We start from the raw sequence: 20,359 nt of genomic DNA, 5'->3' as shown, positions 1-20,359 counted from the left end.
CTTTTCTTCTGGGGGAGAAGAAGAGAATAAGAATCAAACAGAATGTTATAAACACTGAATATGGTATTTTCAATATAGATGGAAATCTGAATTACTGAATCATTGTCTGTTTCATTTGGCATAAATAAGGAAAAGTCTTTCCCTGGCTCATCTTAATGAAAACTGGGCTAGGATAGTTTATTCAGAGAGATTGTGTGATTGTGACTGGTTTTAAGAAATTATAGCCCTTGGAAAGTATGACCTTGAAAGAAGTTGAACTGTGCTTTAATAGAGAAGGAGTCTTGCTTAGTTCCTGAAGGGATGGTTGTGTGAGTGTACCCGCAATTTGTTCTGTAGAACTTTTAGCTTAAAAATACAACTGGGGCTGTGGATGTCAAGTATCTGCTGATTACCGAGGACACAGAAGTAAATGCTTGAGTGATTCTCCTGGAGAATCCAAAATGTGATAAAGGAGTAGATAAAGGTGTCATTATCACTATTAACTTGTGTGTCTGTACTTGAGGACATCTCGAGATACCCCCAACTTGGAAATCAGGAAAATGAGTGCATCTTATTTCTTGAGATCAATACATGTACTATAGTCAACTTTTTTGCTGCTGTGACTAAAAGACCTGGTCAGAAAATTTTAGAGGAGGAAGAGTTTACTTGGGGGCTATGGTTTCAGAGGTCTCAGTTCATAAACAGCTGGCTCCATTCCTCAGGACTCAACTGAGGCAGAACATGATGGCGAAATAGAGTGGCAGAGGGAAGCAGCTCACAGAATGATCAGAGAGCAGAGAGAGAGACGCCACTCACCAGATACAAAATATACACCCCAAAGGCACACCCCCAATAGCCTGGCTCTCCCAGCCACACCCCACCCACCCTCAGTCACCACTCAGTTAATCCTATCAGGGGATTAATTCATTAATTGGGTTAAAGCTCTCATAACCCAATCATTTCTCCGCTAAACCTTCCTGAATTGTCTCACACGTGAACATTGGGGAGACACCTCACATCCAAACCACAACAACATGACAGCAGCAAAGTCACCTGCTGGGGGCAGATTGTTTCCTAGGCCTGCAGGGATTGCTGATATCCCAATGAAAGATTAAATATCAGTTTGAATTTGGAGGTGGAGGTGGTCACAGTAGGGGTGAGTCATTGAGTTAAACCATGGCCTCTCTGTGGTAGGGAGAAATGATAGCGAACAGACCTGATGTATCATGGCCCTGTTGCCAAGGCATTCCAACAAACTTTGAAGAGTTTGGTCCTATGGAGGCATTGCCCTTTTTGTGGGATTGAATTCTTATTTCCTCCAGCCACTGGTGACTGGGTTTCTTTGGTGCTTACCAGACACGTTATCACTTAGTCACTGACTTTCTAGATAGGACAACCAGGGAGAGTTGAATCTATCGCAAGACTGAAGTTACTATAGTTCCTATGACAGTCATTCCTCATCATCATTTACTAATCATTGATTTGAATTGATCCACCAGTCTCTAAGGGTTGGGTAACCCATGTCTACCTGTAACAGAGGGTTCTGTTCTTGATATATGGCTGATCTGATTTTGCTCATGTGTGAATTCAACAGACAGTGAGGGCTTTGAGCTACAGCTATGATAGTCAGAAAACTTTTAGTGTAGCAGGGAAAGCAGAGAAATTGCCACTCTGAGACATTGTTTGGGAGGCTCTACAACTTAATTCATATATTCCATTAACTCTCTGAGTAAAACAGATAACATTTATTATGTGCTTAACAAATATTAGGTATTTTGTTAAGTGCTTTGCATATACACTCTTTCATTTTATACCAACTGTTCCAGGAGGTGTACACATATTTTTGTTTTACAGACTTTTTGCACACTAGGAAGCCTATTGAGAACAAGTAACTATCAGATGTGTCATATTATTGGCCTTGCTGTTAACCAAATACCGTCCATTTAACTATAGTTGATGTGCTGTTTGAATGTATTCCATGGTGGGCTTCACAGTTCAGTCTGGACCACCTCAGTACTAACCCAGCGAAGATGGGTCCCTGAGGGGATCCCAGAAGTAACCAGCTGAATGCTTTGGGGGTGCATGTAGATTAAATGACAACTATTGTATATGTTCTTTGTGTAATATTGGGCTAGAAAAAGCTTCAAAAATACCAGAGAATGTGATTAAGATGCATTTCCTTGTCTCAGCAAACTTAACCTGGCTTAAAAACAAAGATGACTTCTGAGGACCTGATCTACCAGGAAGACTCAGTGGTCACCCTTACTACAGCCACGGCTTTGCTCTCCTTCTTTGCTTCCTGTAAAAATGGCTCAGTACTCTACAGTTTTTAGGACTGTAAACAGGTGGATTAAAAGCTACTAGTAAATTTTAAATGCTTACATTGAACAAGCTTCCAAATCATCAAGCAAATCCTAAAGCAAAGGAGAGAGCCAAGTATGGGAAGGAATGCCAACTGAGCTGGCTTACTTTTGTCTTCTCTGGGATGGAGGTGGGGGGTGGGGGGTTTTCCCTTCAATTGTCTTTGCCACCACTGTACAATAGCTCAGTGAAGTCATCATCCAGGTATACACACACAGCTCTTTATGGGTCATTGTGGCTCATGAAGGTGGTGATTTGCAGAAGAAATAATATTTTTTTAAAAAAAATAGAAGCCTAAAAACAGAGTTGTCTGGTACATATCAAGTAGTTTTTGAATTGAATGTGGGTGTTTAGTCAGTTCCTATTGCTGTGATCAAAAGGCCTAACAACAACAACCTAGAGGAGGAAAAGTTTAATTTGGTTCACTGTGTCAGAGGTTCAGTCCATGGTCAGCTGACTCTATAGCTCTGGGCCCAAGGTGAAGGGCTTGGTGGAGGAAAGCTGCTCAGGACATTGCAGCCAGGAAGCAGAGCAAGATCTCCGCTCATCAAGTGCCAAAGGCACACCTCAGTGACCTTCCTCGTTCAGCCACACCCTGCCTGGCTACAGCTAACACCCAGTTAATCCATTCAAGTGGATTAGTCTACCATTTAGGTTACAGCTCTCATAATCTAATCATTTTACCTCTGAACATTCTTGCATTGTCCCAGGAGCTTTAGGGGAAACCTCATATTTAAACCATAGCAGTAGAAAATGTGTTTTCACTCTTTATTGAGAAGAGTTGTGCAATCAAAACTGCTAGCCACCTCCCTCAAAGTGTGAGTTTGTTAATTTAGATAGAAGAGTCTTACTTCTCTTCCTTACAGAGGAGTGTGGATTGATAGTTTTCCTGTATCTCCAGGTATAACCTGTTTATTTCTACAATACAAATTTATTCAAAATTATAACAGTTAAAAATACTCACATTTCACTTTAGCAGGTCTTTTCCCAAGTTACCTTCTCAAAATATTCCCAAGGACCTCTGAGTTTGCTGTGCCTATTCACTGCTTGATCTAGGCACCAGTGGGCAATTGGGTGCATTACACAGGTGGTACATGAATCCTCTGGCCTTTGGACATCCTGAGAGTGAGCCTCAGGGTGCCTGTGGGGTCCCTGTCACTGCCAAGCTCACAGGAACCCTGATACCACTGAGAAGACAGGAGAGGGTGCCCACCAGCTCCCATAGGCTAAGGACTTCACTCCTTGCTTTTGTGCAAATTCCCCTCCCCCAGTCTCACATCTGGTCAGGGCATCCCAGAGCCCCAAGAGTTCTCCATAAATTCAGCTTCATGAACATCATCTTTCCCAGGCTTTTCTAGAGTGCCTGGGTAAAGAAAGCCTATAGCATCTGCAATATTCTGTGCCCAGAACCATGGAGTCCTTTTGATGGTTCTATTCTAGAGAACAGGTGGGTCACCAGTCTAGATTTTGCCTCTTTTTCTGGATTTTTTTTTTTCTGGGTATGACAGGATCTAATTTGGTGTCATATGACTTCTAGGGTGATGAGGATAACAGGCAAATCTCACCCTGGAATGCTTTCAGTGGCCTGTTGCAAAGCAGAAAATGGACTTCTTCACCAGCAGGAGAGGTTCCATGTGACACCCTCCCTCCCTCCCAGTGCTTCTCGTGTGCTTCAGTAGCACTTCCCTGTTTGCACCCACTTACGGACACATCATCGTGTCCGCACCCCCAGCCCTGTGTCTGTGCTCATGCTCTCACCTTTATAGACCCCCTCAGTGGTTCTCTGATTTCATACAGTATCCAGATGTCACAGGCAAAGCTTTCTTGTACCATTCCTTACCAGCTCTTTCTTGGCTCTCATGCATCTTTATCAGTGGGTGGAGAAGCTTTCTCTTGCCCTCAAAAATAACAGCCAAATAACCGTTCCTTTGTCATTTGTCATGTGTTAATCGGGCAAACATTTGTTGAGTACCTGCTGTTTGCTGGTACTGGGGTTAGGAAGATGAGTAACAACACACAGCCTACAGCCCCAGGGAGCCCCTTTTCTAGTAAGTGGAGACAGACTCCTAAACAGAGAGCATCAAAACCTCCTGGTAAGTGTCTTGCTGGGGCCAGAGTAGGTCAAAGCAGCTTCACCGACTTTAATATTAGAGGCCCTTCAAAAGAGGCCAGGTGTTGGCCGGCTGTGTGGGAGAAGTTGGCATTGGCTGGGCAGAAAAGGGAAGGAAGAGTGGGTACTTCAGATGGAGCGCTGTTGGCGTCCCTTTTTAATAAAAGGGTAAGGCATTCCTTGAATTTTCACTAGAACATACAATAAGCAGTTTAAAATATTTTCTGTTCAAGGCTGTTCTTATAAAACTTATGTGGTTTTTAAAAATGTGTTGTCAGTGTGGCAGCAAGGGATCCTGTTGACTTGAGTTATTCCCATGATTGTGAGATGTCTTCAGATGATCTTGGAACCTTAATACTCAGGAGCCCAAATTCTAATTGAAGGAATGATTAAATGATTGTAGTCAATAAGATCATTGTGGTGGTTGCTTATTTAAAACAGTACTTACTTTTTTTTCTCCTGTTTTCATCCAAAAAGGAAAACATTAAATGTTTAGCTTAAAATCTTAAATATATATTTAGATTAGTTTTGTCTCATTAGTCCATACTGTAATATAAACCAGTAGAGAGTTATTTACTTTTGGGTATATTTTTTTGTAATGGGAAGAAAGATGTTGAACATTTACCTGAGGAAAGTTTTAAATCGATGTTACTGCTTTTGAAATGGATCCATTTTTATGTGACTGTTAAATGACAACACTTACATTTAATAGAAATATTAGATACAGGGATTTTACTTTTTATTATAAAGGAAACAAGCACACCCATAAAGGGCAGCATGTACTTTCAACAGATTTTACATTCTAGAGTAGTAACGGAATGCATGTTCAGTCTGGGTAATAAATGAATCATTTCTTGTCAAATAAAAAGACTTGTCTTTTTTTAAGGTTATGAGAAGACAGATGAAGTTTCAGAGAAGACCTCGCTGGCCGATCAGGAGGAAGTCAGGACTATATTCATCAACCAGCCCCAGCTGACAAAATTCTGCAATAACCATGTCAGGTAGGGACTCCTGCAGGACACTAGAACAACATCAGAACAGCGCTGCAGGTCGGAATGGAACCACTTGCAAAGAGCCTCAGTTCAGTCAGTTAGTTCTTGAGAGCCTCTCACCAGCAGGAATAGGTTGTTTCTCCATCTTCTGTCCAGTAAAGAAGTGTTAATAACAATCTTGAAGTACGAAGGAACAGAAAAGATCAGAACCCTTGTTCTGCCAATTCTGTATGGAAGCTGATCATGTGTAAATGTTCTAAGCCTATGACTAGAGCAGATGTATTATTTATTTATTTATTTATTTTTGGTTAGCAAGTTTTAGCATTTCAGGAGAGATCTTTGCCATTCTGCACCAAGAAAACTCTAACCCCAACCCACAGCAAATCTAAATCTAAAAATTTAAAGAAATATTGTTTTTTGATAGTTGAGGGATACAGCATGCTGCTAGAGGGTGGAGGAATTGCGAGAATGACTTCACTGTAGAGATAGGTTTCCATTGCCAACAATCATGTAGAAAGTATTAGTGTAAGCAAAGTCGCTGAGAGACCTCTTGGTCCACATGAATACCCCCAGTGCTGGCCTATGTTTCTCTGGTGGCAGAATTTCTAGATTCGAGATGTGCCCATTTAAACTAGTATTTGCAACTTCAAATTCTTGAGTAACATTTCTCAGTTTGGGGAGTATGGCACAGGTCTACTTTAATCTCTCTTCTATTTTATAACCAAGACAAAGCTCTGGATGTTTCCAGTACACTATCTTATCTCAAGTTGCTCTTTATAAACTATTCCTAGGGCTGTTAAGCAGGGTGATTGGCCAAAGAGAACAAATGATATTATGCAGAAGAGAAAGCCTATGGTTTTCTCTTTACTATTGACTTAGCCATCTCCTCTCACACTTTTTCATCTAATAACCCTTTGCAAGATTTTTTTCAATTGGAAACATTGAGCAAATGTTCATCTAATTGTGTGTGTGTATGTGTGTGTATGTGGTGGTGGTAATGGAATTTTGTAAATGTGTGTGCTAATTGTGGAGTAATCAATTTCTCTGCTACTTTTCATTTTTGTTTTCTAGCACTGCAAAATACAACATAATCACATTCCTTCCAAGATTCCTCTACTCTCAGTTCAGAAGAGCTGCTAATTCATTTTTTCTCTTTATTGCATTGCTTCAGGTAAAGTCACATCATAAAACCTTAGTTCAAAGTTAAATGTTCAGGTGTTAATATATGTGTTTGTGGAGCCCATGACCAGTCTCCTGAGACTTAGCTGAAAGCAGAGAGGAAGGCTGGTCTGGATGGACATTTTCCTGCTACTGCTGCAAGCAGGACCAGAATTTCACCGCCTCTTCAAGCCTTTTGCTTCATTTTTATCACCATGTTTAGGTGTTCTGTAAATTCAATGTGGCAAGAACTATTCATTTTAAGTGGTATAGAGGCATGAAACTTTTTCCTAAAATTTTACTTTAGTTTTATAGCATTGAAAGTGTCACTTCTGAACTTTAGAATGTAAAAACCTCTTTCAGAGTTAATTATAACTGATTGTTTTAGAAAAAAATGTTTTATTAAAAAGTAGCGGTAGATATCCCTCTAGTCTTTTATTCCCCCTCCAAGCATTATATATTGCTTTAGATAACAAAAAAAGGATCATAGAGCACACATTGTTTCATAGTCTGCTTTATATGCATAATAATATGTGAACATTTTCCTAGGTATTCGCTGTGCTTCTCAGATGCCATTTCTAATTGTTATAAAATATTTTATTACATAACTGCGCTATTATTTATTTAACCAACCCCCCATTGTAGGTTAGCCTGTATGGAATATGCTTGTCATAAAGCTCATTAATATGTTTTTCTAACTACTTGTTAGATAAAAATACACTGCCTCACCCAGTGTTAGTCTGCCAAGATAGTAGAACAAATGAGGCATGTTTTAGAAGTCACTAATACTTTGTTGTTTTAGGTTTAGTATAAACTTTTTGAATCTCATTGGATTTCTCTTGCTTTTTTTTTTTTTTCTTTTCTTTAAATAGCAAATACCTGATGTGTCACCAACAGGTCGTTATACAACACTGGTTCCTCTCTTATTTATTTTAGCTGTGGCAGCTATCAAAGAAATAATAGAAGATATTGTAAGTATTTGAATTTTTTTCACTAATGTGACTTGTGTGTATATGTTTGTATACAGAAGTGTTTTCTTAAGTTATTTAATTCATGACACAGGCTGTAATTTATGCTCATTCAGTTTAGCAATGTATGGAATATATTCCCATCCCTGAAGTTAATTCTTAATAGATTAGATTAGTACTGAGGCATGCTCCTTACAATATTCGCTTATGTTTATAGGTTAGTAATAAAATAGTTTGAATGTAATAATTGGCATAAACTGGAAACCATCCTTGAGCATTGTTTTCAATTAAATGAAGTCGCCTCAAAGTTATCTAAATATAGTTTTTTTTATTCTTTCACTTTTAGATTTAAATACCATAGTTTCTGCCTTATTAAATGCCTTTGATTCTTTCACATCTTATTTTAGTAGTTCTCAATTTCCTTTTCCTTTATCTTATTTTATTACAGTAACAGAAAATTGGCTATTTTTAGCATTCTGTAGTAGTAGAGAAAAGGGGAAGTCAGTTTCCCTTTTGTAAAATAAATTCCCCCCAAATAAATTTGATCTTTTTTTTAAGTCTATAGTTTTAGCATTTTCACTAGTGACTTAGTAGAATATAGTTTCCTATTTTTATGTGTAAGTAACAAGTGGCATATATACTTATTTTCAAATACTCTTAAACTGATGGAGAATTTTAAAAACAAAAGTTATATCATGTCAGCTGCTAAGTAGTGAGAAGGTGTTTATAAAGCTTCAATTTAATAATTCATAAGCATTCATTTCTGTAACAGCATTTCATTAATATTATTAAAAAGAAAACATGAGCCACAGCATCACTAGGGCCATTGGAAATGGGGCAACTAAACATTTAGATCAGCAGTCTCGAAAGCATCTGAGAGTGTAAGAGAAGATTTGGCGTGTGTGCGTGCATATGTGTAGGACAGCAGAGTCCCCTTATTTGGAAATGATGCACTGCACTGGGACCCCTAGTTGAGAAATTTAAGGGACTCTCTTCTGGCTTATATTGATCCATGCAGACTTTGCATCCTTTAAACTATGGTTGGATTTGACAGTTTGCAGGGATTAGAAGTTTAAACTCTTTCATCACCTTATGTACTCACTTTTCTGATTTTGTTTATTCTAATTTTTATGGAGTACCTGTTTTTTCCTAGACATTGTGCTATTATTTCTGCTAATGTGATTTACATTTAGTTCCCTCAATAATTTTGAAAGTTGTATATTAAACTCCATTAAAGATAAGGAAAACTGAGGCTTAGGAAGATCCTATATCTTGTCCAAGCAAGTGGTGGAATTAGAACACCGTTTCATGTAATGCTCTTTGCGCTATGTGGAGAACATGATTGTGGAGAGTCACCAACAATAACATAAATAACATTTTTGTGCTTCTGGGTTCCACATATTTGTACTGTGTTCTTTATTAAATCTTATAACAGCCCTTTAAGGTATGATTGATCTTATCCCCATTTTGCAGATGAGGAGGAACAGAGGACAAGGTAATTTGTCCATGGTCAAGCAGCTAATGACTGGGACTGCTAGATTTCAAACAAGGCTTTTGAGTCTGCATTTCTGCCTTATGAGAACCCTTCTAAACTGCTTCCCTTAATTTAGGTTGTTGTTGTTTTGTTTTTTTGGTTCCCTAGCAAAGTCATAAGCTCTCTAGCTATGTTCTAGTACCCCATCTTTGAAAATACATGGTAAATAAAATTGTATTTGACAAATAATTTTAAATAGAACTCTTATTGGCAATAATATGAGCACTGTTAGAAAGAAACTAATCAATCAGACCCTGAGAAATATAGTAATAGTATCATTAGGTACTAATAATGGCGTAGGAGGTACTTTTTAGTGAAATAGATGTTAAAATATTAACTAAAATTTACCTGTAAGAATATCTAATAAGAAGTTTGTAATGTTTAAAAGTTTAAGCTTGAAATATCATTCTCTAGAAAAAGAAAAATATAAGTGATAGTCGGACAAAAAGCTATCTTTATCAGAAAATATAATGAATATATATACATATATATTCATGCATTCTTTCAACAAAACCAAGCAAGCATTCATTAGGATATACTTCAGGATGTGCTAAATGTTTGTGTGGTAATAAATCATGTTCCAAACATTAGAGGTTTAGTGCATGAATCTTTTGCACTTACTCAAAGACACTGCACGTTGCTGGGAGAATGGAGGGCAGGAGGTGCCCCTGTTCCAGATAGTTCTTCAGGAGCACAGTCTGAATGGAGGTTCTGCTATGTGGAATGTCAGCGGTCATTGGAACAGGAAAGGGGACAGGGAGTGGAACTCTCACATCATACATGTTTTGGCTCCTAAGTGGTGTGCATCACATCTGCTTACAGCCCAGGATTAGAAATAGTGTTATGATAATGAGGAAGGGAATGTTATCCACCCCCCATCCATGGAAGTAGAGAACAGAATGTCTGTGAAGGTTAGTAATGTCCTCCACTCACACCTCAGTGAATAAGACAGAGCTTGTGGTCTAGTAAATCTTCCTTTATATGCTATTGAACAAAATTTTTAAAAATTTTAGAATAAAGCATAGTAAGATTGTCTACTAGTGAGACACTTAAGACATCCATCCCAATGTATTTTAACTCTTGATGCTTTTAACAGCTTAGTATAATACAGTTTCCTATTTTTATGTGTAAGTAACAAGTGGCATGCATACTTATTTGAAAATACTCTTAAATTGTTGGAGAGCTTTAAAAACAAAAGTTATATCATGTCAACTGCTAAGTCTTTTGGAAATGATCAGTTGTTTGTTAAATTGATAGCAAAGAAGGAATGTTTTTAGTAGTGACTATCAACTTGTTAAACACTTGTAGACTTTATTCATTATAAAAATGGATACTTATTTTGAAGTCTATGGTATGCAAGGACCAAAAGTTAGTGACTAAAAGTAGCCTTGATGGAGCTTATAATCCAGTAGAGAAGATGGATGTTAATCAAGTAATCATATTGGGCTATTATTATAGAAGAATGTGCAGTAAGTCCTTAAAATAATGCCTAGTGTATAGTAAACAGTAAGCGGATGTTAGCTATATTGTCATCATTCAAAGATCCTTTTGGTTAAACAACAAAAAATGAATTGGAAGGAAAATTCAAAAAGACTAGTTAGAAGAATATTCTAGTAGTTGGTATAAAAAATGAAAATATGTTAGACTAAGTGATATTGTAGAGATCGTGAAAAGCAGTAAAAGGAAGTCATTACACATTCAAAAGTAAACTTGACCAGACTGATCACTGCCCAACATGCTACATACCCTACTTATTTTCATTCATATTCTATCTGTCTACAGCCAGTAGAGTATAAGTCCCGTGAGAAGGGAGGGGCTCTGGCTCATGTGTTTTTGGGTGTCCTTAGCAGTTGTTAATGAGACCTGGCACATAGTGTTTAGTAAATATTTACTGAATGAAGAAAGAGGTTGGGCAGGGGCAAGAGGAAGAAGAAGGTGCAAGGACAACTCTCAGGGTTCCAGTTTGTAAAAATAAGTGGTGTGTGGTTCTATGCTGAGTCAAGGGTGAAGGTCCCAGGCTGCCTTGTGGACAGTTTGAGATGCCTTTGAGACTGCCAGAGAGAGGTGTCTAGGAGGCAAATGGGTGTGATGATGTGGACTCAGATGAGTGTCTTGCTGGTGTATACTTTCATTTTAGAATGAGTTAAGCCAGAAAAGAACTTAGAGAAGTGATGAAGGCTGGGGAGTAAGCTTGACCAACTGAACCCCATCCCAGAATAATGAGCAAAGAGACCAGAAGGCCTCAAGTGCACCTGGAAAACCTAGGCAGTCATGTGGTAAGATATGCCCAGGTTTGGCTTCAGAAGAGGAATTCTGATCACTTTCTTAGACAAGTTCTATGACCTCTCAAAGCCTTAGCTTCCTTACCCTTAAGAGGATTTAACAGAACTCTCAAAGTTTTTGAGGGAATTAAATGAAAACAAAACAAGATCAGCATTGCAAAATTGAGTATTCTAAAGTTCATAATACTTATTATGATCCAGTTAATGGCGTACTTTCAGTCACACGTCGTTGATAATGTTAAATAATTCACTATCTTTCACTAATATTAAATGAATTTTGGTTATAAGACAGTAGACTTATTTGAATTCAGAAAATGTCTTTTTTCTAAACTCTTAGTTTTAGAAGGAACAATGATCTCTTTATGATACACAGTAAGATGCTTTCTCTTTGTAGTCACAAGATTAGACTCTGGCTAAATGCTTATGTATATTCAGCACATTTCTTTCTTGATAAGTAACCTAATTTATTCCTCGGAGGGAAGGCTAAGAGAGAGATGCTCCAGTGTGAGAATTCTTTGCAGGTGGAAAGTCATGTTTAGGATCATCTTAGGTTTCACTAAGATTAAATTTCCTGTTTGAAGTGGAATGTTTCATTAATTAGCTTTTATTTGTCTCCTTCAGTTGAAAGTCTAACCATTGCCTATCATCTATTGTACATTATTTTGGAAATATTTATACCTCTTTTGAATATCTAAATTTTCCTCGGACTGTTATTTTGAACCAAAATTTACCTTTGATTGCTTTCTAACATTCTTAGAATCTTTATTAACAAAGCAACACACAAAAATGAACCTTTTTGTAGTTTTACAATTATATTCTCTACTGTTGCTATAAGTTTAATAGAACTTCAAGAAATAATTTAAGATTAGTTTCTGGCAAACTAGACTTTCTTTGGGAAGCAGTAATATGCCTATTAAAGGTTGACAAGAATATACTTTTATTAGTGAGTATTTTATGCTGAGAAAGACTTGTAGTGTGTTCCTGCATATGGATTTGGTAAGAATCATTTTCAACACTTTCCACAGAGGAGTTTTAAATGCTCTGTTTACATTTTGTGCAGTTCAATGATGATTGATTGGATGAACCAAGTTTATGCGGCCAGTTATTATTCCACTTCTCCAGGTTGTTGCTGGAACTCAGGATACTGATCTACCACTCTACACTTTTCTCTTGGAGAGTTTTCATGTATGCACTGAGATTACAAAAACCTTGTTATTTTTTTTCTCATATGGAAAACTTTGGAACTCTCTTGTTTTATATTTGTCCCAGCTTCTGTGGTAGTCGGTCATTCACAGCCAAGTTTGACTTTGGGCTTCCTATGATAGGATCTTTGAGCAAAGAGTTAGTTACACTCAGCACTTTCCTGCAGCATTAACAGAGTCTGATGTGTTCTGCTTAATGCTTGCTGTAAGTTTCAACAGAAGCCAGAGAAAACCTCCTCTTGCCACTTAAATTCTCACCTTTTCTCAGACCTCTGTTCCTTTTTTTTTTACCCACTGCTATAAACCCTTGGCTGATGTAACCCTTAAAATTCACCTGCCTGGACTTAGATTACCTCACCTGTTAGCCATTTAATTTTGTAGGTGCCTCTGGGACAAAAGAAAAGAGGACCCTATGATTATGGTCACACGTGGTTGTGGGGGAGGTTGGAAATCCGTGATGAGAGGAGGCTGTGTGAAAGTCGTAGACGTATTAGGTTCTAGTCACTGACAGACATCAGCACATCATTAAATTATAGAGGATATTGTACTCAGCTTAATTAGATAATGAATTTCATAAGAAGCTGAAAATATTACAATACTATTATTAAATGGTAGCTATTATAGATAATTCTCCCAGGCAATTTTTTTAAGTGAGTTATTTAAGCACAAGACTAAATCAGACTTCCAGTTCCAATTGTTCTTGTACATTAAAAGTCTATTCTGTGCTTATGTAAGATCCTTCTGAGGACCACAAACCTGTGCTGACTATGGAGGAGCACTGTGTAATGATTCTGTTACTAGTGCTTTCGGATTTAAAGTTCCTGAGTGCCCTCTCTTCCTTTCCTTCAGTGCACCCCCCCCCCAGAGATGTACATACTGATAACATTGACATCCATTATTGACATGAACCAATGAAACCTGGAGAAACACAACTTAAAGAAAGCTCTTTTTTTTGGGGGGGGGGGTAGGGTGTTCTTTATCAATCTCATTCACTTTTTCACTGTTATTCATTTTGCTTTTAAACTAGAAACGACACAAAGCTGATAATTCGGTGAACAAGAAGCAGACACAAGGTAGGAATTTTCCATCTGTTTTCTCATATTTGTTAAGTCTACTCAGTAATACCTACAAATCTCTTTAATTATGTATAATTCAATGGAGAATACTATGTCTTTAAGTTTTCATTCCAGAGTAGATTGCTTCTTGCTTTGTGGCGTTTGTTAGCATGACATTTGAAGTCGTATTGGAGTGATTTATAGTGGTAATGCTTTTGAAAGACAACATTTTAATGGATTTAAGTGACTCCTAGCAATGTGCTCCCAAGTATTGTCCGTAAAATCTACAGTTATTTTGACAGTGTTAAAAGCTATAAAATGTCTGTTTGTTTGTGATCTACAGATGTTTCCCTAGAAAAGAGTTACAGAAAATAATCTGATATATGGTTACTTGGGTGCAAAGTGTGTGGGAAGCACTTTGAGGTATACTATATATGCAGATGAAATATGCCCCAGAAATAAAGAAAATGATTAAAACCAGGCTAGCTCCTGGGGAGTGTGTGGAATGTTGGCATAGATCTTTTGGTGTGGGTCTCTGTTTGACGCAGCCCAAACCAAAGTGACCTTCAGCATAAGCAAAAAGACTGTCATGTGCTCGGTTTCAAAACAAAACAAAACCCAAGAACTTGCAAAACAGACACCTTATGCCATCCCTCAGCTTGCCCCCTCTGAGAGTTTTGTTTCTCTTTGAATTTCTCTGATATGTTAAGGATCAGCTAAGTTTGCCAACATTGTTTTGTTGCCATTATTTTTGTGAGGCCCTGTTAAAATGCTCTGCTTCTTATCATTTCCCAGCATCGTTGCCTTTTCTGATGATTGTTTTTTGTACACGTGAGGAAGGTACATCTATTAATCTAAAAATTTCCAGAGTATTTACTGAATTTTATTTATTATAAGATATACAAAAAACAATAAATAGGGATTTTAAATTCGAAGAGCTGACAGCCCATTTGTAGAGATAAGTATGTGAATAAACAAATAAAAGTACAAGATATGAGAGGATTTCTATGGAAGATGAAGGGTTCAGATGCATGGTCTCATTGCCTTACTACATCTTTGTGGCAAATGATGTTTTCCATGTCCAATGCTATAGAAATTCAAAAGGAGAAAAAAAATGTAGAGCTTCTTCAGCTAGATCTTGAATTTGGAGGGGATTGTAGATGAGCAGAGAGACGTAGGGAAGTTTTGCACCTAGGTTGAGTAGGAAAGGGGAGGTAAAGTTGTCCTGAATAGAAAGAAGGCTGTTGGATTGCTTTCTTGAACTGTCAGAGTGTCATGTGTGGAAAGGAGATTTATATCAGACAGAACAAACACATGATTTATAAAGGTAGGCTGGGGCCAAACTTTATGAGATCTTGAGTGCCAAGCCAAGGAGATTCTGACTTTTTATATATATATACTAAGTAGCTATTGAAGGTTTATGAATCAAAAGGGAATAGACAGATAGGTTTCAGGATGGAGAGCTGAAGGAATCAGAGTAGGGGACCGTGTCAGTCAACTTTGCATTGCTACGATCAAAATATGTGAAAGAACAACATAAAGGAGGAAAAATTTATTTGGGGCTCAGTTTCAGCGGTTCAGCCCACGTACAGCCAATTCAGTCCCATTGCTGTGGAATTAAGGTGGGGCAGAACATCATGACAGAGGCCATGGCGGGGAAAAGCTGCTCAGCATATGGCAATCAGGAAGCAGGAGGGTAGGGAGGAACTAGGACAAAATGTAATCCTGGAGAGCATCCCCAGTGACCTACTTTCTTCAGCCACATCCCACTTACCTAAAGTTGCCACCCAGTAATCCATTCATATTATTAATCCGGAAAATGACGTTACATCTCTCATAACCTAATCATTTTACCTCTCAACATTCCTGCATCATCTAACACCTGAGCTTTTCGGGAAACCCCTCATATCCAAATCATAACACAGTTTATTAGAAGCCTGGAGACCAAGCTATTCCAGGAGTTTAGGTGTGAAGGGACAATTATAGCAGTTGAAGGGGGAAAAATTCAGATGTTTCAAGTATTGGTATTTTTGGCAATGTGAAGTTTTTGCATTTCTTGCCCTGATGCTCAGAATACTCAGTACAGGTTTTGAAACAGACCTATGTAAATATTTTCTACTCCATCGTGTGTTCTGTAACAGAGACTCTTCTCTTCAGTGACCGGCAGTTGTTTGTTTTCAGGTAGTGGCCCAAGAAGCCCCTGTGGTACAGTGGAAGAACAGTGGTTGTAGCTATGGTGATTTTAGGTGACCACAGCTTGTATTGCTGCTCCCTTCAGAGAAAACATTCTATTTCTTGGTTATCATTGTTGGTTCATCAATCCCCTTCATGGATTAATAGGATTAGTTCTGTGGCTGAAATGAAGAATAGGCAGGTAAGAGGGAAGGATTTTAAGTGTGTATAAAACCATTTCAAAAATAAAATATTAAGACTCAGGTATAAAAACCATTTTAGTCAGCACAATACTAGGAAATCCCATACCCAAGAAATTATGGCTTTTAGGTTGATTCTTGAAGTTATTTTCCAAGGGATTGGCCTCTTTGGTTTTATTTCCTTTTCTTCTCTTTATCCCTCCCCTCCCCTCCCCTCCCTCCTCCTCTTCCCTTCCTGCTCCCCTCCCCCTCCTCTCTCTTCTCTCTTCTCTCTCTCCGCCTAGTTTCAGAATTGGTGGTTTTCTTGCTTGGCAGTTGATAGGTAACAAAATGTTTGAATAGGGTACTGTTTTCTGTCAGATAACTCAAATTGCTGAATACTGAAGCCATCTGTTATCATTAGACCAGAACGAAATTCAATTTACTTTCCTGAATTGAGGCACTAGTGGATGTGTAGGAGTAGGAAGAAGGATATTCATGACAGGTAATTAATTTTTGACAGAGATTTAAATATTAAACTTAAATTTTCATTTTATAAATGTTTACCAAGACCACATAATATGTAAGAGGACATCTTTCCCTCAGATTCAAATATGAACCCTTCAGAGTTTTTGAATACAGAGATGAGTACTTTCTCCCCTTATTTTTCACTGAGGCCCTAAAGCGTATTTTTTTTCCTTCTGTCATTCCCTAGAGCCTTCAAAAATATCAGTTTGTATTTTCAACATTTTCAACCACTTAAGTGCAGACTGGTTCCTGTCTAACACCTCATTTTTACCAATTAAATAACAGAGTTTGAACCTAACTCAGAACTTAACAAATAGGCTTCACAATTGACCTTATCCTCAATACCTGTTTTGAAGGAAAACACTTCTTGCCGTGGAGATATGGAAGCTGGTTAAGCAGATGGTTCAGTGACCAGGCAAATGTAAAATTGCATATTGCTGTCCAGGAACCTTGTTGCCAAGGGAAGGCAGAGTATGGACTGATGCTCAGAAGTCCAAGGATGTGAGTGAGCCTTGAGTTTTGTGGTCCACTCTTACCAAAAAATTGTGACTGCTTCTCTTGGCTCCTGGTGTTTTATTGTTGTTGTTGTTTTGTTGTGTTATGGTTTGTGCAGTCTAGACAGGAACACCACAGAGTACAGGGCCAGCCTCTTACTCACCTTTGTGTTTCCAGTACCTCCCAGCTTAGGGTACTTTCTTAGCAGGTGCTCTGTATGTATAGAGCGGATAAACAGGTGTCCAGAGAGATATTTAAATGTGGACAACAAAGGAAGAACATAAACTAGAAATGTAAGGAGCCTTCTTGAAAACTAATCATCTGGGCTGGGAACAGGATGAAAAGCAGCATCTTCATAACACTGTGTCCCAGACTGTTTCACAGGCACTGATAAATACTAATATGGCAGAAGTTCTTGTTGCTTCTTTGCCTTCTCTGTCAAAGTCATCACATCACCATTCGTGCTTGCTTTGCCCCCCTGTGAATACAGTGCTGTGTCCACTCATCATTTCCATATCACAGAGCCCAGGAGCTCTGAAATATCCAGAGTGCCTGGTTTTCCTTGCATTTAGGCTTACCTTCATTTTCTCTGATTTCCTCCCTTAGGATCTGAACTCAGCTTCTGACATACTGTCTTCCATGTATCTACACGCACAGGAGCCAGTCTCTTGCTGTTTACCCTAAATTGGGTTGTTTTGCCCAGTTTATCTCTGTAGACATTTGTAAATTATAAGTTTATAATTGTTATTACAATATGTAAATTGAAGCCAGACCCCAAATGAATTTATTGCAGTGGTGGTTGAACTAGTTCTCTTTTTTAAATTGTGTAACTATGCTCTCATTGTTCTATGAAATGCTGTGAGGACTAGAATGCTAATATTTGAAGTAAAATGATAGTTTCTCCTAAAATCATAACATAGAGGCTTAGGAAAGAATGGAGCTCATTTGTAGACTAGGGTATTTGGGGGAAATTTAATGAATAGATGTACTTTTAAAAATCCCATGTGCGGATGTACTCCCAGAAGTTGCTGTGTGTACATTCTGCATGTGGGAAGGAGTGGGAGATACAGCAGCCCGTTCATTACCTGGTTTGATGCTGTAGTTGAAGGAGGGGACCAGGGAAACAACTCCACATCATGTACAGCCACAAGAATGGGATCCTAATTAGAATAATTCATACTCCATGTATGTATAATATGTCAAAAAGCACTCTACTGCCATGTATAACTAAAAAGTATTTTTTAAAAGGAGGTGTACCATTACTATGATTAGATTAATACATTGTTTTATTATGATAGTAGGCAATATACTAGAATAAGTCTTAATAACGAAATTTTGTTCCATTATTTAATATATATTTTTTAGAAAGGTCAATATGAAATTCTTTTAAATGAGGCACATAGCTTAAAATAACCAGTCTTGTCCTCTCACCCTGAGTTCCTCCCCAGAGCTTGCCTGGGGTAGAATTGGAGATGGCTGACAGCTACTAACAAGGCTACTTACCTGAAGGAAACCTGGTTGCTTATCTCCCACTGGAAACCCTAGAATCCAGTTCCCTTTTTTTATGGAAAAAGCATTGAGGTGATGTGAATTGCATGTGTTTTAGGGTATTAGGCCTAAAGCAGGGCAGAATCTGTCTAGCTTAGGTCAATTTCTGTGCTGTACAAAAGGGTATGTCATGCTAAGGAATTAACATGGCACCACTTTCGTGACCTAATGAAACAGAGTGCTGGTGTTTTTCTCCCTGGAGGTCCCCCCCCCACACACATGAGAACCATCCAATGGGCCTGAACAGGTGCTCTGCTGCATGTGTATCAACTTACCCATGAATACTTCTTAGCAGTTATAATTTCCATGATGTTCAGGGTTAAAAATCAAACATATAGCCTAAATAATTTCAAACATCTAAAATACTATTAATATTTTCAAATATCACGAATATGTCAGGATTATATAAATTGAACTGGTTAGATATTTTCAACAATAGCTGTGGAAGCTGTGGGTAGGGAGGAAGTATGTATTTGTGGAGAAATATAGCCCCAGCTTGTGTTTCATTTGTCCTAAAAACAAAAGTTGCACACAGGAGTAAAATCCACTGGGGAAATTTGGGAACATAGTTCAAGAGAGAGAGACTGGATTCGGGGTTGGCTTTTGACCCTGCTCTTAGCTTCTTTTCCTGCATGTACATATCTCACTCACTTTGTCTTCTGTTTTTTAATTTAAACAAGTCATTCCACCTTCATGGGTACTTTCCTCCCATGTGTTTTTGCCAAGCCCAAATAAATTGCATGTCCAGATTTCCTGGGGAAAAAAACAGGTGTGAGTCCAAGGTAGAACATTTGTTATTTCACTTCAGTTCGTCTTTATTGAACATTTTCCTTGTGTAAGACTCTGCAGAAAATGCAGAGGGGAGCAAGGCTTCGTTGTTGACCTACAGGAAATTAGAATTATGGGAGGGAAGATAAGGTGAGGTCTGATATACAAGGCAGAAGAAGTAATAAGGACCAAATGAGAGAGGTGGGATTCAGAAGTATCATTTGAGAGGTTCATGAAGGACGGGTAGAATTCCAGTACACAGAGAGCATGAGTGACCCAGGAGGAGGGACTACAGTGGAAGTGGGAAGAATGAGCGTAGTCAGAGAAGCACAAATGGTGCATTTTGATAAAAAAAAAAAAAACATAGATATGTGTCAGGGGCAGGGATGTGGAGGCAAGTTAGGGTCATATTTAGAAGACTTTTGAAAATCATGGTGAGAAATATGTAGGGAATAAATGAAGGGTGTGGAAAGGCTCCCAGTGGACTTTTGAAAGAAGAATCTGATTGGCTGTGTGGGGCTGGTGGGGGGCAGAGAGACTGATTTTGGATTGATTAGGAGGCAGACTGGCTAGAGAGTTGATTAACTGGACTCCTCAGTTGGAGGGTGGTGATGACAAGAAGACAAAGGAAACTATGCAGAGACTGTATGTGGGGGAATGAGAGGCAGAGGGGGAGCCCTGCCCAGCACCAGATGCTGCCAAATCGGTAGCAGCAGCACTGTACACCTGCTAAATCAGCATGAAGAAGACGGAGCATTACTGTTCTTAACCAGAGCTCCAGTTCTTAACTGAAGAGGAGTTGAGCTGTGAAAACTAAACCCACATTGTAAGGAATTGTTGAATGATTGATTAGTGAGGCCGTGGGGGAGCTTTTTCTTTCAAGATATTTTTCAGTTAAGTGAAGGGAAAAGTGAATGATTGATGACTTACATATATATATATATATACATCCGTATTCTTCTTGTGAGTCACTGGTTCTTAAGCTTGAATGTGCCTCACAATGCCCAGGAGGGTTCATTAAAACATAG

At 38.4% G+C, this 20,359-nt stretch overlaps 1 protein-coding gene across 3 annotated transcripts in view; it reads left to right on the top strand.

The window, feature by feature from the left end:
• The window catches only part of Atp8a1 (ATPase phospholipid transporting 8A1), a 210,706-nt gene that overhangs the window by 23,283 nt on the left and 167,064 nt on the right, over positions 1-20,359 (top strand). For 2 of the 3 annotated variants that reach the window (XM_071614255.1, XM_027938452.2), the window contains exons 2-5: positions 5,337-5,451; positions 6,514-6,613; positions 7,473-7,571; positions 13,614-13,659. In XM_071614255.1, the coding sequence (XP_071470356.1) occupies positions 5,337-5,451; positions 6,514-6,613; positions 7,473-7,571; positions 13,614-13,659 (360 nt within the window). Of the gene's footprint in view, positions 1-5,336; positions 5,452-6,513; positions 6,614-7,472; positions 7,572-13,613; positions 13,660-20,359 lie in introns of those variants that run through there. The other variant, XM_071614256.1, reaches the window with a different exon arrangement.

The sequence above is a fragment of the Marmota flaviventris genome, chromosome 7 (genome assembly GCF_047511675.1).
Source record: "Marmota flaviventris isolate mMarFla1 chromosome 7, mMarFla1.hap1, whole genome shotgun sequence".
Classification (NCBI taxonomy): Eukaryota; Metazoa; Chordata; class Mammalia; order Rodentia; family Sciuridae; genus Marmota; species Marmota flaviventris.
The sequence above is the reverse complement of the archived record's forward strand: the minus strand, read 5'-3'. Positions and strand labels throughout refer to the sequence as shown.